Source organism: Cricetulus griseus, chromosome 2 (genome assembly GCF_003668045.3).
Source record: "Cricetulus griseus strain 17A/GY chromosome 2, alternate assembly CriGri-PICRH-1.0, whole genome shotgun sequence".
In the NCBI taxonomy this organism is placed as follows: domain Eukaryota; kingdom Metazoa; phylum Chordata; class Mammalia; order Rodentia; family Cricetidae; genus Cricetulus; species Cricetulus griseus.
The window spans coordinates 166,081,952-166,099,432 of NC_048595.1; the positions used below are offsets into that span (position 1 = coordinate 166,081,952).

Below are 17,481 nucleotides of genomic sequence, written 5' to 3' on the forward strand. Positions count from 1 at the left end.
AAGTCTCTCACACAATAGCGGGGCACATGGAAATCTAATTGTGTAATGAGGGGCAAGACAGAGAGACAGGGCTGGTATGTAGATGAGGGTAGATATAATTTGTGTCTCACTGCTTCAGTGTCCTCAATGAAATAGAAAGCAAGGTTATTCTTTGAAGAGGAAGACGTTTAGGTTGGAAGACAGAGAGAGTATGAAATCTAGAAAAATGGAGGGGGAGGTAGGAACCTGAGATTCATAGTGGTAAAATGAAAATAGAGATAAGAATTGTGTTTTTCTACAGCTATACTCAGATGCTTCGGTCCTGATGGACAGCCAGCTTCAATTACCGTTGTGTTTTCGCTGAATTCAACAAAAGAGGAAGAAAAACAAGGGGCTGAGGCTACATGCAAGAGTGACTACAATGGCTGGCCAGAAGTTAGAACCAGGCAAGGATTTGAGAAAGCAGAGGCAAGAGTTGAGAATTCTTGAGAGCTTGAAGTAGTCCAGAGAGTGATCTGAAACACTAGTGATCTGAGTATCAGCTGTTTGGAACTATGTTTATGAAAGTGGAGAGTTTGATAAGACTCCCATAAATAACACCACAGGAGTGCATGGCTGAGTTAGGGCAAAGGCCAAGGAACCAAGAGGCTGGGGAGTAGGGAGCCTTGCTTTGCAGAGGCCCTAGCTGAGCTGTGGCTAGACTTCGGAGCAGACAGTAAGTGTGCACTGATTTAATCCTCTAAACTCGTGGTAACATATTATGGAGACATAGATACCTGACACAAAAGTTTGAAGGTAGCCATGATATTCCATTTTAACATTCTTTCAGAAATGCTTTCCCAAGGATTCATGGATTAATCTACAACCGATCATTGTTCACAATCTGCCAACTGACAGATCTTCCTTCTGGCTTTCAACTGTACTCGTGGGGCATTTCACTGTATATAGATCTTATCCATCCAGCCTTCCCTACAGTAGCCCCGGGACTCCCCCAGCCCTCGTATCCCTCTCCCAACTTCATCTCCTCCTCTTCTTTTTTTAACCTACGGAGTCCAATTTGTGCTGCACCCCTTCCATTTTGATGACAACAAAGTATTGGATTTGCAAAGGAATTTACTATCGATTCATTTAAGTAATACATTTTCTCATTGCACACCAATTTTTGAATCCCTTTGGATTCAAATCTCCAGTCCCTTTGGCTCTCCCAGGGGTTTTACAAATTGGGCCACCTTAAGAGTGGGAGAGAAGTTTTGACTTTTGTAAGGTGTGAGGACAGTCTTGAAAGGAAATGCTGCCCTCAACTGCTTTGTCAAGACCAGGAACTTTAGAAAACAGTACACATGGTCATGTAGGATCTGGAAATTAATCCTCTGAATAGTCTTGAAAAGTTTTCATACACCTCAGGGGTAAGAGAAGACCAGTTTCAGATGACAGCCTCAGGGGCTTTCTGGTTGAAGAGGTTTAAACCAGGCTGGGATGATACAGACCGTGGAAGGAAGGGACAGAGTGTGAACCGCAGGGTGTGTGTGTGGTTTCTCCCACAGGACTTGAGAAATGACTTAGAATGGTCCAATAGCTTGTCTTGAAGGAATTCTGATGGAAGCATCACCAGGCTGGTGAAAAGTGAAACAAAAAGACAACATATAATTTGTTTATAATTTAGACGTCTAAATTATTTATTTTTGAGAGAGGGTCTTACTTTTTAGTTCCTGGCCTGAAATTTGCTTTGTAGAACTACCAGGCTGGCGATACCTCTGCCTCTGCTTCCTAAGTACTAGGATTGCATGCATGTGCTATGAACCAAAGTCAGGGAGCATATGGTAGGCCTGTGTTCTAATCAGCACAAAATTCATAAAATTAGAAAATAATTAGAAAGTCAAAATCAAGAGAACAGCCTTTTGCCCCTGAATGACCAACCTTTGTTTTGACTTTTTGTGGTGTGGTGCTGGGATGGAAACAAGGCTTTGTACGTAGACACCAAATTTTGAATTGTCCCTTTAGGTTGCCCTGGAGGTTTTAGATATCCGGCCACCTAACTAACGGGAGAGGATTTTGACTTTTGTTTTGTAATGTTGATAAGTTCTGAAACTGAGCCATGCTTGCACAACCTACTCGGCAGGCGTAAGTAGGAGGTCTTGAAGGTCGCCTCTAACTAGAAATTCCGTCTCTTTTCTAACTGCTCACATTTGGTGACATCGGCCAAGGCCCCTGAATGTGTGACTCCTTGGCGGTCCTGCGCGCCTCCAAGTTCAACCTTCGAAGCTCGATTCCGGGTGGGTGGGATGAAAGGGACAGACACACCTCCCCTACCCTCCCCGCCCCCCAAAAGTGAACTGCTACAAACACCTGCAGTTAGTGCGGCTGAGTCCACCAAGGTCTTCAAAATCTCAACCCAACCTGGCAGCCCTGCCCATCGCTTCTCCCAAGCTGTCCCACGCTGCTTAGGTTATCTTTAAACTGTACCCGCGAAACTGCAACTCTCCACCGCCGCCGCTCCGCGAACACAGCCTGGGCCGGCCCTGCTGGGACTCGGGCAGCGCGCAGACCGCTGCTGCCTGCGGGCGCCTGCGCACTGGGACCCTCCCTGATCTGGGCGGGAGGCGGGGGCAGCCGGGAGAAAGGAGCGCTGCGGGGGGGAAAAGGGCCAAACCCTGAAATTACCCGGATGTGGTCTCCGCGCGCGCATGCTCAGTGTCCTTCCGACAAGTTGGCAGCAACAACACGGCCCTGGTCGTCGTCGCCGCTGCGGTAACGGAGCGGCTCGGGTGGCGGAGCCCGTGTTTGCGCCCGCCCGCCGTCCTCTGGAGGCCCTTCCCGCGTCGCGCTTGGCTCCGCGGTCGTCCCCGGGGCGGGAGCGCGTGACGGGAGCCGGCCGCCCGCGAGTGAGGCCCCCCGCGGCGGGGCGGCTCCGGAGCTCCAGCGGCCCGCCCGCGCGGTCCTCGCGCGGGCGCGGCGGCGGGAGAGGGGCCGCCTGGGGCCGGACGCCGCGGGCCGGACCCGGAAAGCGACGGCACGGAGCGGCGCGGAGCCCAGGTAACGCGCGGTCCTCCCCTACCCGGGCCTCGGCGCCGGCGCTTCCCCGCCCCGGGGCGGGCTCCCGCGGCAGCCGGCGCGAGCGCGGGCCCGGCGAGGCTCGGGTGGGTCGCCCCCGCGCGCCCCAGCTCCGCGTGCTCGCCCGTGGGTCCCGGGCCCCAACTCCACTCGCAGTTAGGCGAGCCGTCCCGGGAACTCGAGCGCCGTCCGTGCCGCCGCTCTTTGTTGTTCGGGAGGAGTTTGGCCGCGGCCCGGGCCATCGCGTCGGGCCGCCGGGAGTGCGGTTGTGTCCGGGATGCCCCGGGTCGGGCCGTCCGTCCTTGTGCCTTTTCCCCAGCAGCAAGTGTTTGTTTTCTCTTTGTCCCCACTTTCTCTTCCTGGCTGTGCCCCTTCAGTTTAGGTTTGTAGCTTTTATTTGTTTACTTTTTGGGTATTGTGGGTGATGGCGGCTTGCGGGAAACATTCTTAGCGCCTAACTGAACCACCTCCCTCCTCTAATAAAACGTGTCTCCTAATAAAAGGCGTAGTTTATTTTATTGTTAGGGCTACATGCACAGAGCGTGAAATTGGTGTAGGGTGGAGGGCGTTGGCTTCAGCACCCCAAACTGCTCTTATGATTTCTCAAGCCAGATTTTCAAAGACATGGGCGTGTTTAGTTAACTTGAAAGGTCCCTTGGCGAGTTACGGAGGCTTTAAAAAGTCCCGTTGATTGATAGCGCCTCCCCACTGCCCCCACGAAAGCCAGAGTAAACTTTTAAAATTTTTAAAATTGATTTTTTCATGTAATTCATTTTAAAATTACTTTTTTTTCCAGTGCCATCAAATTTTGATAATTTAAGGTGGGATTGTCACTTACTTAGAAATAAAAGTAACAGGATGAGAGAGGGAGTTATTTAAAGTACCCTGAGTTCATGTTCTGCAGGCTTGTAATCTCGGTTAATTTTTTAACAATCTTTGGCTTTTGCCATAATTAGCATCCTTCTCCTCAAAGTAGCAACTTTTTTGATCGTTTTAGGAATTAGGTTCAGGACTTTGTGCTGAAAGGCAAAAACTGTGTGGAATCTTAATCGAAAGTACAGAAATGTATACATTCCACAAAGTAATTAGATTTTAAGCACCGCATTTGGATAATTTTTATTATAGATGTCATGAATTTAACAGTATTTAGGACCAGAAGTACTTGCAGTTGAAATGTAACATAGGATATTCTAAAGTAACTTTTCCCTATTGTTGTAGACTCTTGTTTCCATTGGGAAGATCTGATAGGATTAATGCATGCTATTTCGAAGTGTAAATGATTAATACAACATTTTAAAAAATACAATTTCTCCCTAATGCTTCATCCATAATACTGTCAATATACTGAGTGTATATGGCTTCCTACTCCTTCCTATCTCAGCCTCTTAAGTGCTGGAATACAAGATTGGGACAAGTTGCCCACATGCTCACGATTTTGTTTTCTTCAGTGAACTTGTTACAGATATGCACAGAGGTAGACTAATACCCATGACTTGACGTAGCTTCACATCTTGATGTGATGAATTATGTAGGCTTAAATTGCTGGAATTAAAACCTTTCTGAAGAGAATTGACATAATGTTGACTGTAGTAATACAAATTACTTTTTTTTTTTGCTTTCTAGACTTTTAAGAGTTTGCCTTAAAAAGGTATTGTGTGTGTGTGTGTGTGTGTGTGTGTGTCTGTGTGTATTGAAGTAGTTCATAGTTTTGATTAAATGCTTCCATTGTAAATCTTAAGTTTGAGGGAAGAATTAAAATTGTGTCTACAGAATTAATGAAAATTCTGCTAAGCAAGTCAGTGAAAATAATTTGGAGTTATGTTTTATAGGGACCTGAGCTTTCCTGATGGCTTTGCTCTTGAAGCAGTTATACTGGGTTACAGATCTTGTGTTTTCTAAAGTCACTTCAGTTAGTTGAAGTATTTCTGTTTATGAATTTTGTTTTTGGATTCCCCTTCATTTACACACTCTCTCTCTCTCTCTCTCTCTCTCTCTCTCTCTCTCTCTCTCTCTCTCTCTCTCGGAGGGAGGGAGGGAGGGAAAGGAATTAAGTTAAACTAATTTATGCAGACCGGTCACACCCCAGCTCAATTAGAACCTATTTTTTTTCTGATTGAGCCAGATTTATAGTAACATTGGCACACACTTTTCTAATTGAGCTGTTTGTGGCTCAAGCCTCTACTAGGGCAATTAACTATAGAGTCTGCAGAGTTGGTTAAATTTAAAATGTATATTTGGGCTTGCTTAAAATTTTGCCTCTTTTGGTGAGAACATATATTCTTTTTCTGGTGTTTAAATATTACACATTTTAATTCTGTTTTGTCCCCATCTAGTTGATGCCTAGGTTTTTTTCTTTTCATTTTTCATTCATCCAGAGTGGATGTCTCTTTAAACATCTTGTAAATAGCTTTTTCAGTGCTTCATTGTATGGGTGGATACCCCCACCCTCCACTGTATTTTGTTAAAGCCATGAGCAAGAGTGACTGGGTGAACCATAATCTTGTGTGAAACTAACCTGACGAAATGGTTTCATTGTTTTCTGTGCTAAATGAAAGTTAAGGAGTTAGACTAGAATGTCACCTTCAGTATAGCTTTGTCAAATTATTTAGAAGTTTGTTTTATGTTGTTTTGTTTTTGCCTATCAGTTGATGAAGAATCATTTGCTTAAGATGAGACATTCAGATAACTGGTAAGTATGTGTAGATAGCATGCATATGAGCCACTTTTGTTACACTGTGGGCATCTTAGTATCTGTCATCAGCTTATGCTAATGGGTCACAGTTAGAATTGTTGAATTTTTTTCCCTTTTATTTTAAAATGTGTAATTTTGGTAATGGAAATTTTGGCTGAATACCAGTTTCTCAGAAACAAGATATTTTAGATTGTGTCACCTTGACACTGTTATGTGGTGTAATTGGCATCCAGGAAGATTTATTTTGAATATCAAAGTGAATGAGGACTGGGGTGGTTAAAGACTAGGTAGTGCTTACTTATGTAAAAGAAAAATGGTAGGAGATCAGATGCTTGACCCTTATAATTGATAAAGTTCATAGGTCAGAAATTACTAAAGATGATTGTATTGTGTTAATCAATTTGAAGATGATTCTAAATCTCTTTCAATACAAGAACTGTCTTTTATTATTGATTCTTTAAATAGTATTTTTTTTTCCCCCAGTTTGGAAAACTTGTCCCCACCCCACCCACCACCCCTTTTTTTTAATTGCTCTAGGCCTCCACTGTTGCTAGGGATAGAATTTAGGCCTCATAAATGTTAGGCAAGTGTCCTGCCACTTAGCTATGTCCTGCCACCGGCTCTTTTCACTGATTTTTAATTCCAAGGTTTTGATGCAGTGATTTTCAGACTTACTTGAACATTGAGGTTTCTTGGAGGACTTTACGAAACACTGATGCCTGACTAATACCCATACAAATTTTGGTTGGGTTTCCATGGGCCAGCTTAGAAAAGCGCTGTAGCTGAGCCTTAGGGTGTTTTTAATCTGTTTCATTGTTGCTCTTACATTCCTTTCTTTCTCTTTTTTCTTTTGTTTGGGGTGGATGGGGTCTCAAATATGTAGATGAGGCTGGCCTTGAACTTTGGGTGATCCTGCTGCCTCTGCCTACTGAGTAATATTACAGGCCAGTGGTCCTAAACTTTCTTTTGAGTGCAACAGTACATATTTAGTGGGTCTTTTGAAGGTCCTGCCATGTTGCTTTTGCTTTTAAATCTCTGCCTTCCTCTCCTTCCCAACCCTCTTCCTGCTTCTCCCCCTTTCCTTATTTTTTAATTTATTTGTATTGTTTAGTAACAATTCTTAGGAAGCTGCATTCTTATGATTATGAAATTGGTCTCTAAACTAGTATCTAAATTCCTAATGAAATTTAATTTCTTTTTTAAAAGATTTATTTTTATTAAAAATATATTTTATGTTTATGGTTGTTTTGCCTACTTGCAACTGCATCACTTCCATACCTGGTGTCTGTGGAGGCCAAGAAGAGGGCATTGGATCTCTGAAATTGGAGTTACAGATAGTTGTGAGCTGCCATGTGGGTGCTGGGAATTGAATCCAGGTCCTCTGGAAGAACAACTAGTGCTCTTAACTGCTGAGCCATCTCTCCAGCCCCCTATTAATTTTTAACTACACGTATTTGTGTGCTTCTCTGCTGGTGACTAAGGAAGCCACATGCCCAAAGTGGGTGCTGAGAAAGAGCCAAAATCCAGTATCTCTAGAAGAAATAGTGTGTGCTCTTAACTGTTTTTAGCCATTTCTTCAGCCCTGGAATTTAGTCATCCTTAGGGGTTAGTCTGCTTGGAAGTGACACGGTTTTCTAACCATGACTTTACTGGGCCTTAGAGGAAAGTTGCGTTGATTAAACCTGGACAGTTGGGGGTTTAATTTATGCATTGTGCGAAAGTTGCTCAACTAGCCCAGCTAGTTGGCAGTTCTGTAGAGAGATCATTTAGGCACATGTTCTCTTTTTATGTTTTCCTTCCTGCTGCTGGTGATTGAATTTAGGGACTCACACTTGGTTGGACTAGTGCTGTGCCATCGAGCTACATCCTCAGCTCTTCTACTTTACTTAATCTACCTGAAGTCGCTCCAGAGTGCTGGTCTATAAAGGTAGCTGCATCTCTTGTCTTTGGAAGAACTATTTATAAAAATATATCTTTTTTTGCTTCCTAACTCCAACACACACACACACACACACACACACTTATTCAGAATGGAAATAGAATGGAGGAGGCATGGCAATAGCTATTAGGGAAAAAGCCCCCCCCCCATTGTGAAGGTTTTGGTTATTCATATTGCTTATTCTTATTTCTGTATTTATTTATACCTTTTGATCATCAGTTTGGAACCTGTCAAATTCTATTGTTTTGAATGGAGCTCTTATGATTAAACAGAAAGGACTACTGATAAGTAATTGCTGTCTTAGTAATGTATGATTTCTATAAATAAAGATGAATGTATACAGCTTGGGCTTTCTCAGGGTAAATGTGTGTGTATATATGTGTACTTGTTCTTATGTGTTTGTGTGAGTGTGTAGGTTTTCAGACAAGGTCTTGCCACATTGCCTTGGATTTCAGGTCATCCTCTCTCAACCCATTGAGTAAAGGAATTACATATTTGTGCCCCATACCTGGCTTCAAAATATATTCATACATTCAGAACTGAACTAAGGGTATTTATTATTGGTAACTGGCTGACTAGTTAATTCTAGTGAAGTTAATATGGTGGACAGTCATTGTATCAGTTGATAGAACTAGTGCTCAATGAGCCAGCTGAAGCCAGGAATTGTTAGACACTAAATGCATCTACTGTTATAGACTCTGTTAAGATCAGCTGAAGACTGGGATGGTGTTTCAGTCTTTAATCTCAGCATTTGAGAGGCAGAGGCAGGAAGGAGGCTATCTCTGAGTTCCAGGCCAGCCAAAGCTGCATAGTGGAATCCTTTTTCAAAACAAACAAAAACAAAACAAAAAGATAAACTTTGTTGAAAGAATAATTGAATGTGTGTAGGTATTGAAGTGATACCTTTAATCCCAGCACTCGGGAGACAGAGGCAGGCGGATCTCTATGAGTTTGAGGCCAGCCTGGTCTAAAGAGTGAGTTCCAGGACAGGATCCAAAGCTGCACAGAGAAACCTTGTCTCAAAAAACAAAACAAACAAACAAGACCGACTTTGTTATTAGACTTCTCAATTTAGGTGTATTTATTCGTGGTGTAATTTGTTTTGCTATATTTTTGGTAGTCTGCAAATTAGACCAATGCTCTGTAGAATTAACAGCATTTGAGACTTGTGCTTTAGGTAGGCCTTCACCTGCTAGAGCCATTTTGGGCTTCTGTGGAATTTCAATACATTCCTATTCCCAGTTGCCAGGTATTAAAATTCAGCTTCCTTTCCAATCTTTTGAAATAGTGGTTCCCAAAATATGCTCTGTTGATTTCTGGGAAGCCCCACGATCCTTTTATTAAAGAGGTCATGAGCTCAAAATAATTTTCATAATAAGGCAGAAACATTATTTGGTGTTTCTCTATGTTCCAGTTGTACTATAGAAACAGTATAGAAACAGTAGTGGATAGACTGGTGGCTCCTTTGCATGAATTAAGACAGATTCTTTGTGTTTTTCACAGCCAGATATATGTTTAGCATTTGAAAAAAAATTTCACTTTCACTTAAGAATGCCCTTGGTGAAGAAGTAAACAGTTTTAGCTTTTAAGTAGTCTATTTTGCGTGATTAAAAAGGAAGTGTGTATTAAGCATTTTTTTGCATGTCCAAGGAAAACCACTTATGTGACTGAGCTGCAGGCTTGATGCTGCTTTTGAAATGTAGTATCATTTTTATTTTTATTTCACAGAATGCCTGTAGATATGCTGTCATCATTTAGACCTAGCTATTTGGTGAAAATGAATGAAATGAGCCCACCACTTTAAGGATTAGTTGTCAGTGATGAAGTCTAATCTTTCAAATGAAAATTAAAGTTTTGGAAAACCTGGGTCTGTTAGCATGAGTTTGCTAATTTCCTAATACTTTTTTTCTAGTGATATTGTTGGTGATTTTTAAGGAATGAATGTGATTTAAAAAAAAAAAAATACGTGTATTCTACCTGAACATGTTTGTGCCTGTAATTCTAGCATGTAGGAGACCAAGGCAAGATTATGTTGGTTTTGAGGCCAGTCTGGTCTACATAGTGAGTTCTATGACAGCCTGGGCTGTTTGGCCCTGTGTCAAAACAATAAACAAACAAATATATTCTATAAGGAAATGGTTCAGCATTTGGAAAATCTGAATAACTTACTGTACCAGTGTTTTCCTAAATGAACAATTCTTAATGTTCTAAAGTCTTTGCAGAGTTAGATGTAGATAGAATCGTGCAAGCACAGGCGGGCACTACGCAGGCAGGTGCTCCTGTGTATTGTAAGCAGGTTCCTGTGTGTGTGTGTGGGGGGGGGGACTTCTGTGTGTTGTATGTATGCTCATGGGGAAGCAGATGATTGTCTTGGCTGCAGTTTATTGGGAGTGGTCCACTCTGCATTTTTGTTTTTTTTGTTTTCCTGAGTTTGTTTTAATACTCAGTTCCAGAGGTCTGTCTGTTTTTACTTCCCAACATTGGTATTAGAAGAGTGCCCAGCTTTTTTTTTTTTTTTTTTTTTGTATGAGTTGGGGTACAAACACAGGTTCCCATGTTCATGCGCTGAGCCACCTCCCTAGCCCCAACCCAGTAGGTTTTTATCCAACAAACCCAGAATCTCAGAATTCAGATTTTACTCAAGTAATCTTCATTTGTTTCGTTTTGGCATTGAATAAAAGATGAATATCCTTTATTATCTGAGAAGAGTATTAAAATATTCTTTCCAATTATACATATCTCTGTGTCACATTTTCTTCCTGCACTTTAAAATTCACAGCAGATTGAGTGCTAAAGAAGGTAGGAGAATGCAGCTGTCTTTAGTTAATCTAGACAGTAATTTGCACAGATGTAAAATAGTGTCATTCTTAACTTTTGTGTTCTAGAAAAAATATTTTTCATAAAAATTATTTAGGTTAACATTAGTGGGCCTGTTGAAAATGAATTAAAATTTACTTATTTTAATTTGTAATATGATAAATATTGATATAGCCTATATTAAAAATTAATAATGCCAGAAAATGAGTCACTATATAAAGGGAATCAGAAAACAGTTTGACAGGTGCAGTTTTAAAGTAACTAATTCTTCATTTTTACTAGATTGCCAATGGGATATATTATTCATATGTTTTGGCTTGATACTTCTGAGATGGCTGTTAATATAAATTTTGTTAAGTTCTTGTGTATTTAGGAACAAGTAACAGTCAAGTATAGGTAAGGGACCTCATAGATTTGACCTCAGATTGCTGGATTCAGGATCTCAACCACTATTGTCAACATTGCCTTTTAGATTTGACTCCCTGTTCTTTTCTGTTAAACTCTAAGGTTAACTATTCTCAGCATTAGGTCCAGCATATAAGGGACTCCCTCCCCTCCTTCCTTTTTAGACCATCAAAAAACTCTCACCTAACACCAACCAGGCCTGACCCTGTTTGACTTGTGATGTCAGGTGTCAGGCACGTTCTGGGTGTTATGACCAGAGACCAAACATTTCTCTAGACGTTGCCAAACATCCCTTATGGGACTAATTCCCTGCTGGGAATCATTGGTATGTCCATGTGACTTTGGCCAATTAAAAGCAAGAAGTAATAACCTTTAAAAGATAATGTGTGAGCTGTCCTTTCCCTTCTCCTGCTTCTTAGACCTGGAAAGATAGTGCTTCTGTCAGTCTCTAAATAGGGCAGTAGGTAGGGCCACCAGATGATTTGTGATAAATGAAGAGCCTAAGCAAAATAAATCTGTAAACTGTGGGTATTTGGGGAGTCTGTTATAACTTGACTTACACATTATATCAAGATAGGAACTTTCCCTATGTTGTTCCCATTCACTTTCATGCCTCTTTTTAGTTATTACTAGTTTGGTAATATGCTTGGCTTTTCTAGGTTTGTTGTGCACACACATACTGTAGGGATTGAACCCAGTACTTCATACAACATAGGTGTACTTTTCACCAATATCTGAAACCCTAGATCCCAGCACTCAGGAGGCAGAGGCAGTCTCTCAGTTCAAGGTCAGCCTGGTCTACAGTTTGAGTTTCGGAACAACTAAGAGAAATTTGTCTCGAAAAATGGAAAGAAAAAAAAAAAGCCTTTTTTTTTTTTTTTTTTTTTTTTTTTTTTTTTTTTTATAAATTTTCTGAGTTGGAATCTTGCTATGTTGCCCAGGTCAGCCTTTTTAAACTTTTTGTATTCACGACATTTTTATTTGATTTGAATTTATAATCATATAAAATAGGTATATAAGACAAACATTTACTGATAAAACCTTTAAAAGTTCTTTGATATACATAGAATTTGCCATTTATTGAAGATCAAAGTAAATACCTACTATTAGGATGAATGCATTTCTTGATTTTATTACATAAAGAATTAAATCTTTGCTGAATATTTGATGCTGCCAGACATAGAACATCTTCAGTATTTTCCAGAATTGGTCAGTGTTTTGATCCTGTGATCAACAATGCCGAGAGTACTGCTTCTCATGCATACACAGTACAAGTTGCAAGAAGTATGTTTAGGGCCATCTCAAAATTGTTGGAAGTTTAATCCTTACCCCAAACCCAAATTCATTAAGCAAGTAAAAGAAAATGAAACTCAAGTCGGCCACTCAAATGACATTTTTTAAAATCAAACATTCTAATATAACATAATCTGAAGTTACACTAACTTGATACATGCTGAAGAATGCTGGTAGGAAAGTCTTAAGTCTTTGTGCTCTGTAATTAAACCATTTAGTAAAAGCTGGAGACTGCAATAAGAACACTGCAGTTTATAACAGTCATCTGCAATCTGTCTGGCTGCAGTGAAGTCACAAGTGGAGTGTGGGGAAGCACTACCAGAAACACCTTAGGTTTATTGTTTTTTTGGGGGGGGCTAGAAACCTCTTACTACTGTTGTTTTTTTTTCCCCTTTGGTGACCTCCACATTTAATTACAGCCCCCCCCCCCCCCCCCCCCGCCCCCACCCCCCACCCCTGCCTCGATGGATCATAACTTACAGTTTGAGAAACTGTGGCCAGGTGGTTTCCTGTCTTAGCTGGGGCCACTGGTTTGCTCCACTGCATCCAACCAGAGTTAGTAGTTCTTACCAGGTTAGCAATGCTCTTTAAAGGGTGTTGTAGAGATTTTTGTGAGAGGTCCTTGTAGCTGGGGGTCTAAGAGATAGCATTCCACAAGAGGCAGTGAAGAGTTAGTTATCTTTACATCTTATAAGACTTGAAAATGTCCTAATAATTCCCATAGGAAAGCATAATTAGTGTCTAGCTCAATTCTAGCAATTCAACTTTTTTTAATTGAAGCTTTTTCTTTGGAGCTTTATTTTCACCATTTGAGAAAAATCAGTGTTGCCAACTTAATGTTTGTCTTTAAGAGGTCTGGATATGTAACTGTCATATTTATGAGGCTACTTAAAGTTCAAGCATCTTAAACTCCTTTAAAAAAGAATTGGGTTCCAGATTTTAACCCATGTTAAAAATATATTGTGCTGAGCTACATTCTGGCCCTTAGCTTCTTAATTTACAGTTTCTGACTGATGTGCAATACATTGAAATGTAGATTTTACTATGTGAGTCTTTTCTTCCTTTATCTAAAGTTAGGACATAGTTGCATTTCTTAAAATATATAGATTGCATTTTAATTTCAGTCTATCAAAGGAGGTTCCCTAGGTTGTTACAGAAATGGGACTTTGGTCTGAGAGAATACTTTTTGATACATACCTTCTAGTCTCTATTTAGAGCAAGTGTAGATAGGCTGTTTTGGCCAATTATGGCTTCTACTTTGCTTTTATGTACATTGTTGCATTTTATTACTCAGGAGTCTGTTGTGTGGGCAGAACAGATATTGTGCCCATTTTATAAATGGGACCATTGAGAGATTTTAAGTGATCATTTATGTTGCTAGAACTTTAATTGGAACATATAGTTTTATTTTTATCATGTCAGTATTTGTCCATGCCTATCATATTTCCATAATACAAAGACATATAATATAGCAATACAATTATATATCCATGCTGATATTATTTTCTTGTAAGAAACTTCTAAATTATATTTAAGATCCTTATGATCCAAGGAATACAACAAATTCCAAGATATTAAAAGACTTTTTAAGAAAGCTGCTAATTTTGTATTCAAAGAAACTTATAATTAAAACAGCCTTTGCAATACTGTCAGGCCCCAAACAGCTTAAGTTTAACAAAGAATGACCGTTAATATTGACACTGTGGAGAAATAGATACAAATACTTAAATTATACATTGGCACAAATTTACACTAATTGTGGAATATAAATAAGTTTATTTGCAAGCTTAAATTTGTTCCAGGACAGTTCCACAGAGTAAAAATCTTATAGTCAGTCTGAAAACACTTGCTTGGTATGTTTTGGTCCTAATTACTTTTCTGCTGCTGTAACAAAGCACCATGACCAAGGAAGGCAGCTTACAAAAGAAAGCATTTAATTGGGGGCTTGCTTACAGTTTCAGATGGTGAGCCCATGACCATGGTGAGGAGTATGCAGGCAGGCAAACAAAACTCTTAAGTAATAGCTGAGAACTTACATGTTGAGACAACAACCACAAGACGGGGGGGGGGGGGGGGTGTCGGAGCAAGACTGGTTGTGGGAAGAACAAGAGAACACTCATGGCCCATCCCAGTGACACACCTCCTCCAACAAGATCTTACCTCCTGGTCCTTACTGAGCTGGGGACCAAGTATATAAACATAAGAATCTTATCAGGCCATTCTTATTCAGACCACCACAGTCAGGAACTGCAAGGTGTTGGGAATTTCTAAGATGAGACTGGCTTTTTTTCTTGACCTTCTAAATTTATATTGGTTTTTGAACTCATGACTGAGAGAAAATACAGCAAAATTACTGTAATTTGATGTGTAAAGTGTAATAAAGGTGTGCCTTAAATTTGAGGGAGGGGAATCAAGTAACATAATAAGAAACACAAACATTAGGGAAATAATTCTCTGGAATTGAGAAGCAAGGTGACAATATAGTAGGGGGAAACTCCGGGAGCAATTAAAATATTTAAGCTGTAATTTGGAAGGAAGCCTAAGACTTAAACATTGAGTGGTTAAAATAGTGGTGAATTTTTCAGGCCAAAGAAATAGCTATGAGTTAAGCATGTGAAACACAAAATTGCACTTGTTGGGCAGTATGTGGTACTTAACCTGTCTTAGGAATGGGTATATAATGGTGAGGATGACTAGTTCAGTCTCAGTCCACAGGTGTCTCAGTCAGGGTTTCTATTGCTGTGAAGAGACACCATGACCATGGCAGCTCTTATAAAGGAAAACATTTAATTGGGCTGGCTTATTGGTTCAGAAGGTTAGTCCATTATCATCATGGTGGGTGCACGGTGGCACTCATAGAGCTGGAGCAGTAGCTAAGAGCTCCATTCCGTTCTGCAGGTAGAAAGAGACTCTATATATGGTGTGTGCTTTGGAAACCTCAATGCCTACCCCTAGTGACACACTTCCTCCATCAAGGTTTTACCTCCTAATCCACTCCCTGGTGGTGAAGCATTCAAATATTTGAGCCTATGGAGGCATATTTATCAAGCCACAACAGGTGCTTGTAATATAGGAATTAAGCAGTGACAGTGAGAGATACCAAGTCAGTAGGAGCGTTTTCCCTTCCTCCAGTCTGAAGATTGACTCTTGGGACTTGAGCATGCTGAGCAGACACTTTATTACTCAGATATATCCTAGCCGTAAGAAAGAGGGATGTGTGAGCACACACACATGCACACACGTGTGTGCAGGTAGGTAGCTCTTCCTGAATTGTTCAGTCTGGCATTGAATTTATGATCTTCCTGTCTCAGTCTCCCACGTAGCTAGGATTGCAGGTGTTCACTACTTTGCCTAGCCAAGATTTATGCTTACCTTTTTGTTTTCCTTTTCTTTTTTGACCATACAGTGGATTTTTTTCTCCCTTCTTCCTTTTCTCCATGAATAAATTATCATTGCTTAAAAGTAAGGCTTTGCACACTGAGTCCATGACTGTTTTTCATTTTTTTAAGTTCACAATCGAATAGCAAGTACCACTTCTGGAAGAGAATGATAGCTTTCCAGTTTAGATGGGATTAGTTGTTCTTACCTAACCTTCTGTATGCCTTTGGGGGTGTGAGTGCCTTTCCTCTGTCAATGCCCTCTTATGTTTTCTGTAGTATATTTTATTGGGAGAAAATGCAAATAAATATATAATGCGTTTAGGATAATATACCTTAAAAACAAATGTCTTTGAGTTCAGACAGTAAGTACTCCTTACTGAATACTGAGTACTGTATGCAGCATACTTCATACCGTTTTTTTCTCTTTTGAGTTCTTTTACTTCCAGATTCAGAATTTAAATACAACTTCTTAGTATAATTGGAGTCCTACTCGGATCTTTGATTCCATCCACCCATGAGCAGATGCTCTTTATCTGGAAAGTGTCTATTCAGTGACTATTTATTAGCTGGGTATAACCTCAGCACTTGGGAGGCTGCTGTACGGCTATTCCTGTGGGTGGCAGGCCAACCTGGGTTACAGAGTAAGACCTTGTTTCAAAACCAAACCTTCCTCCATCTTTTTATTTGTATTTATACATATGAATAAGTGATGACTATTGACAGACATGAAAATTCGCTGCTTTATATGGAGATATAATAAATTGAGAGAGACATTTAAGAAATAACTCCAGAGGGGTTCTCAACCTGTGGGTGACTATGCACATTGGGTTGAATGACCCTTTCACAGGGGTCATGTAGCAGACATCCTGCGTATCAGATGTTTATATTACAATTCATAATAGTAGCATATGAAGTAGCAACAAAATAATTTTACGATTGGGGGGTCACCACAGCATGAGGAACTAACTGTATTAAAGGATCGCAGCATTAGGAAAGTTAAGAACCACTGCTCTAGAGGAAGTAAATGTTCAATACCAATGATTCACATGAATTTCAAGGCTGCTCAAAATTGCAGCAGTGGCATAGAAAATAGAAAGGGCACAGAAATAACTAAGGAAAGGTTTGGGGTAATGTTATGTTTGGTAAGACTTGATTTAGTATGTCTTTGCAATAATGAGAAGGGTTGATACTTTAAAAAATGATTTTGGGATATTAAAACTAGCTACATTTTATAGTTAAGCTGTTTCAAACTTTAAACATTTTTAAAACTATGAGCGCTGAGTCCTTTGACTTAAGTGGAACAGTTTTTCTTTCCCCAGATATTTGCATCTACCTTGTGAAATGCATTGTCTTCTTTCTCTCTTTCTCTCTCTTCCCCCTTCTCAGATTACTCTGCTCACCAGATGTCTGGCAGCTCTTCTTGCAGCATTGGCCATTGGTTTTCACTGCCTTCACAAGATCAGAATTACTCCAGAAATTGGAGAGTTTGATTTAAAAGAACAAACTTGAACAAATGGACAATATGTCTATAACAAATACACCGACAAGCAATGACGCCTGTCTGAGCATTGTACATAGTTTGATGTGTCATAGACAAGGTGGAGAAAGTGAAACGTTTGCAAAAAGAGCAATTGAAAGTTTGGTAAAGAAGCTGAAAGAGAAAAAAGATGAATTGGATTCTTTAATAACAGCTATAACTACAAATGGAGCTCATCCTAGCAAATGTGTCACCATACAGAGAACACTGGATGGACGGCTTCAGGTTAGTTTTAGAGTTTTGTGTGTCTTCTGTGATGGAAGAGTAATATTTTTAAATTTCCCCTTAAGTTACTGCCAATTTAATGTGAGTTCCATCTCTTTATGTATTTATTTCAAATATTTAAAGATTTCTTTTTATTACTTAATTCTGGAAGAGGCCAGAAGAG

At 40.2% G+C, this 17,481-nt stretch overlaps 2 protein-coding genes across 5 annotated transcripts in view; one reads left to right on the top strand and one right to left on the bottom strand.

Moving 5' to 3' along the window:
• Positions 1-1,074: 1,074 nt before the first annotated feature.
• On the bottom strand, positions 1,075-3,272 carry LOC113833670 (translation initiation factor IF-2-like). Its single transcript, XM_027397974.1, has 2 exons — positions 2,641-3,272; positions 1,075-1,592 (listed from the first exon to the last, which is right to left on the bottom strand). The coding sequence occupies exons 1-2, from the start codon at positions 3,270-3,272 to the stop codon at positions 1,403-1,405; spliced, it is 822 nt and encodes a 273-aa protein (XP_027253775.1). The 3' UTR covers positions 1,075-1,402.
• The window catches only part of Smad4 (SMAD family member 4), a 50,582-nt gene continuing 36,026 nt past the window's right edge, over positions 2,926-17,481 (top strand). For 2 of the 4 annotated variants that reach the window (XR_003481780.2, XM_027397870.2), the window contains exons 1-2: positions 2,926-3,012; positions 16,943-17,318. Coding sequence is in view for 3 of the 4 variants with exons in the window: in XM_027397870.2 (XP_027253671.1) it covers positions 17,070-17,318 (249 nt within the window). In the remaining variant the exon portion in view is untranslated. Of the gene's footprint in view, positions 3,013-5,699; positions 5,720-7,531; positions 7,650-16,942; positions 17,319-17,481 lie in introns of those variants that run through there. The other 2 variants (XM_027397872.2, XM_035440066.1) reach the window with 2 other exon arrangements.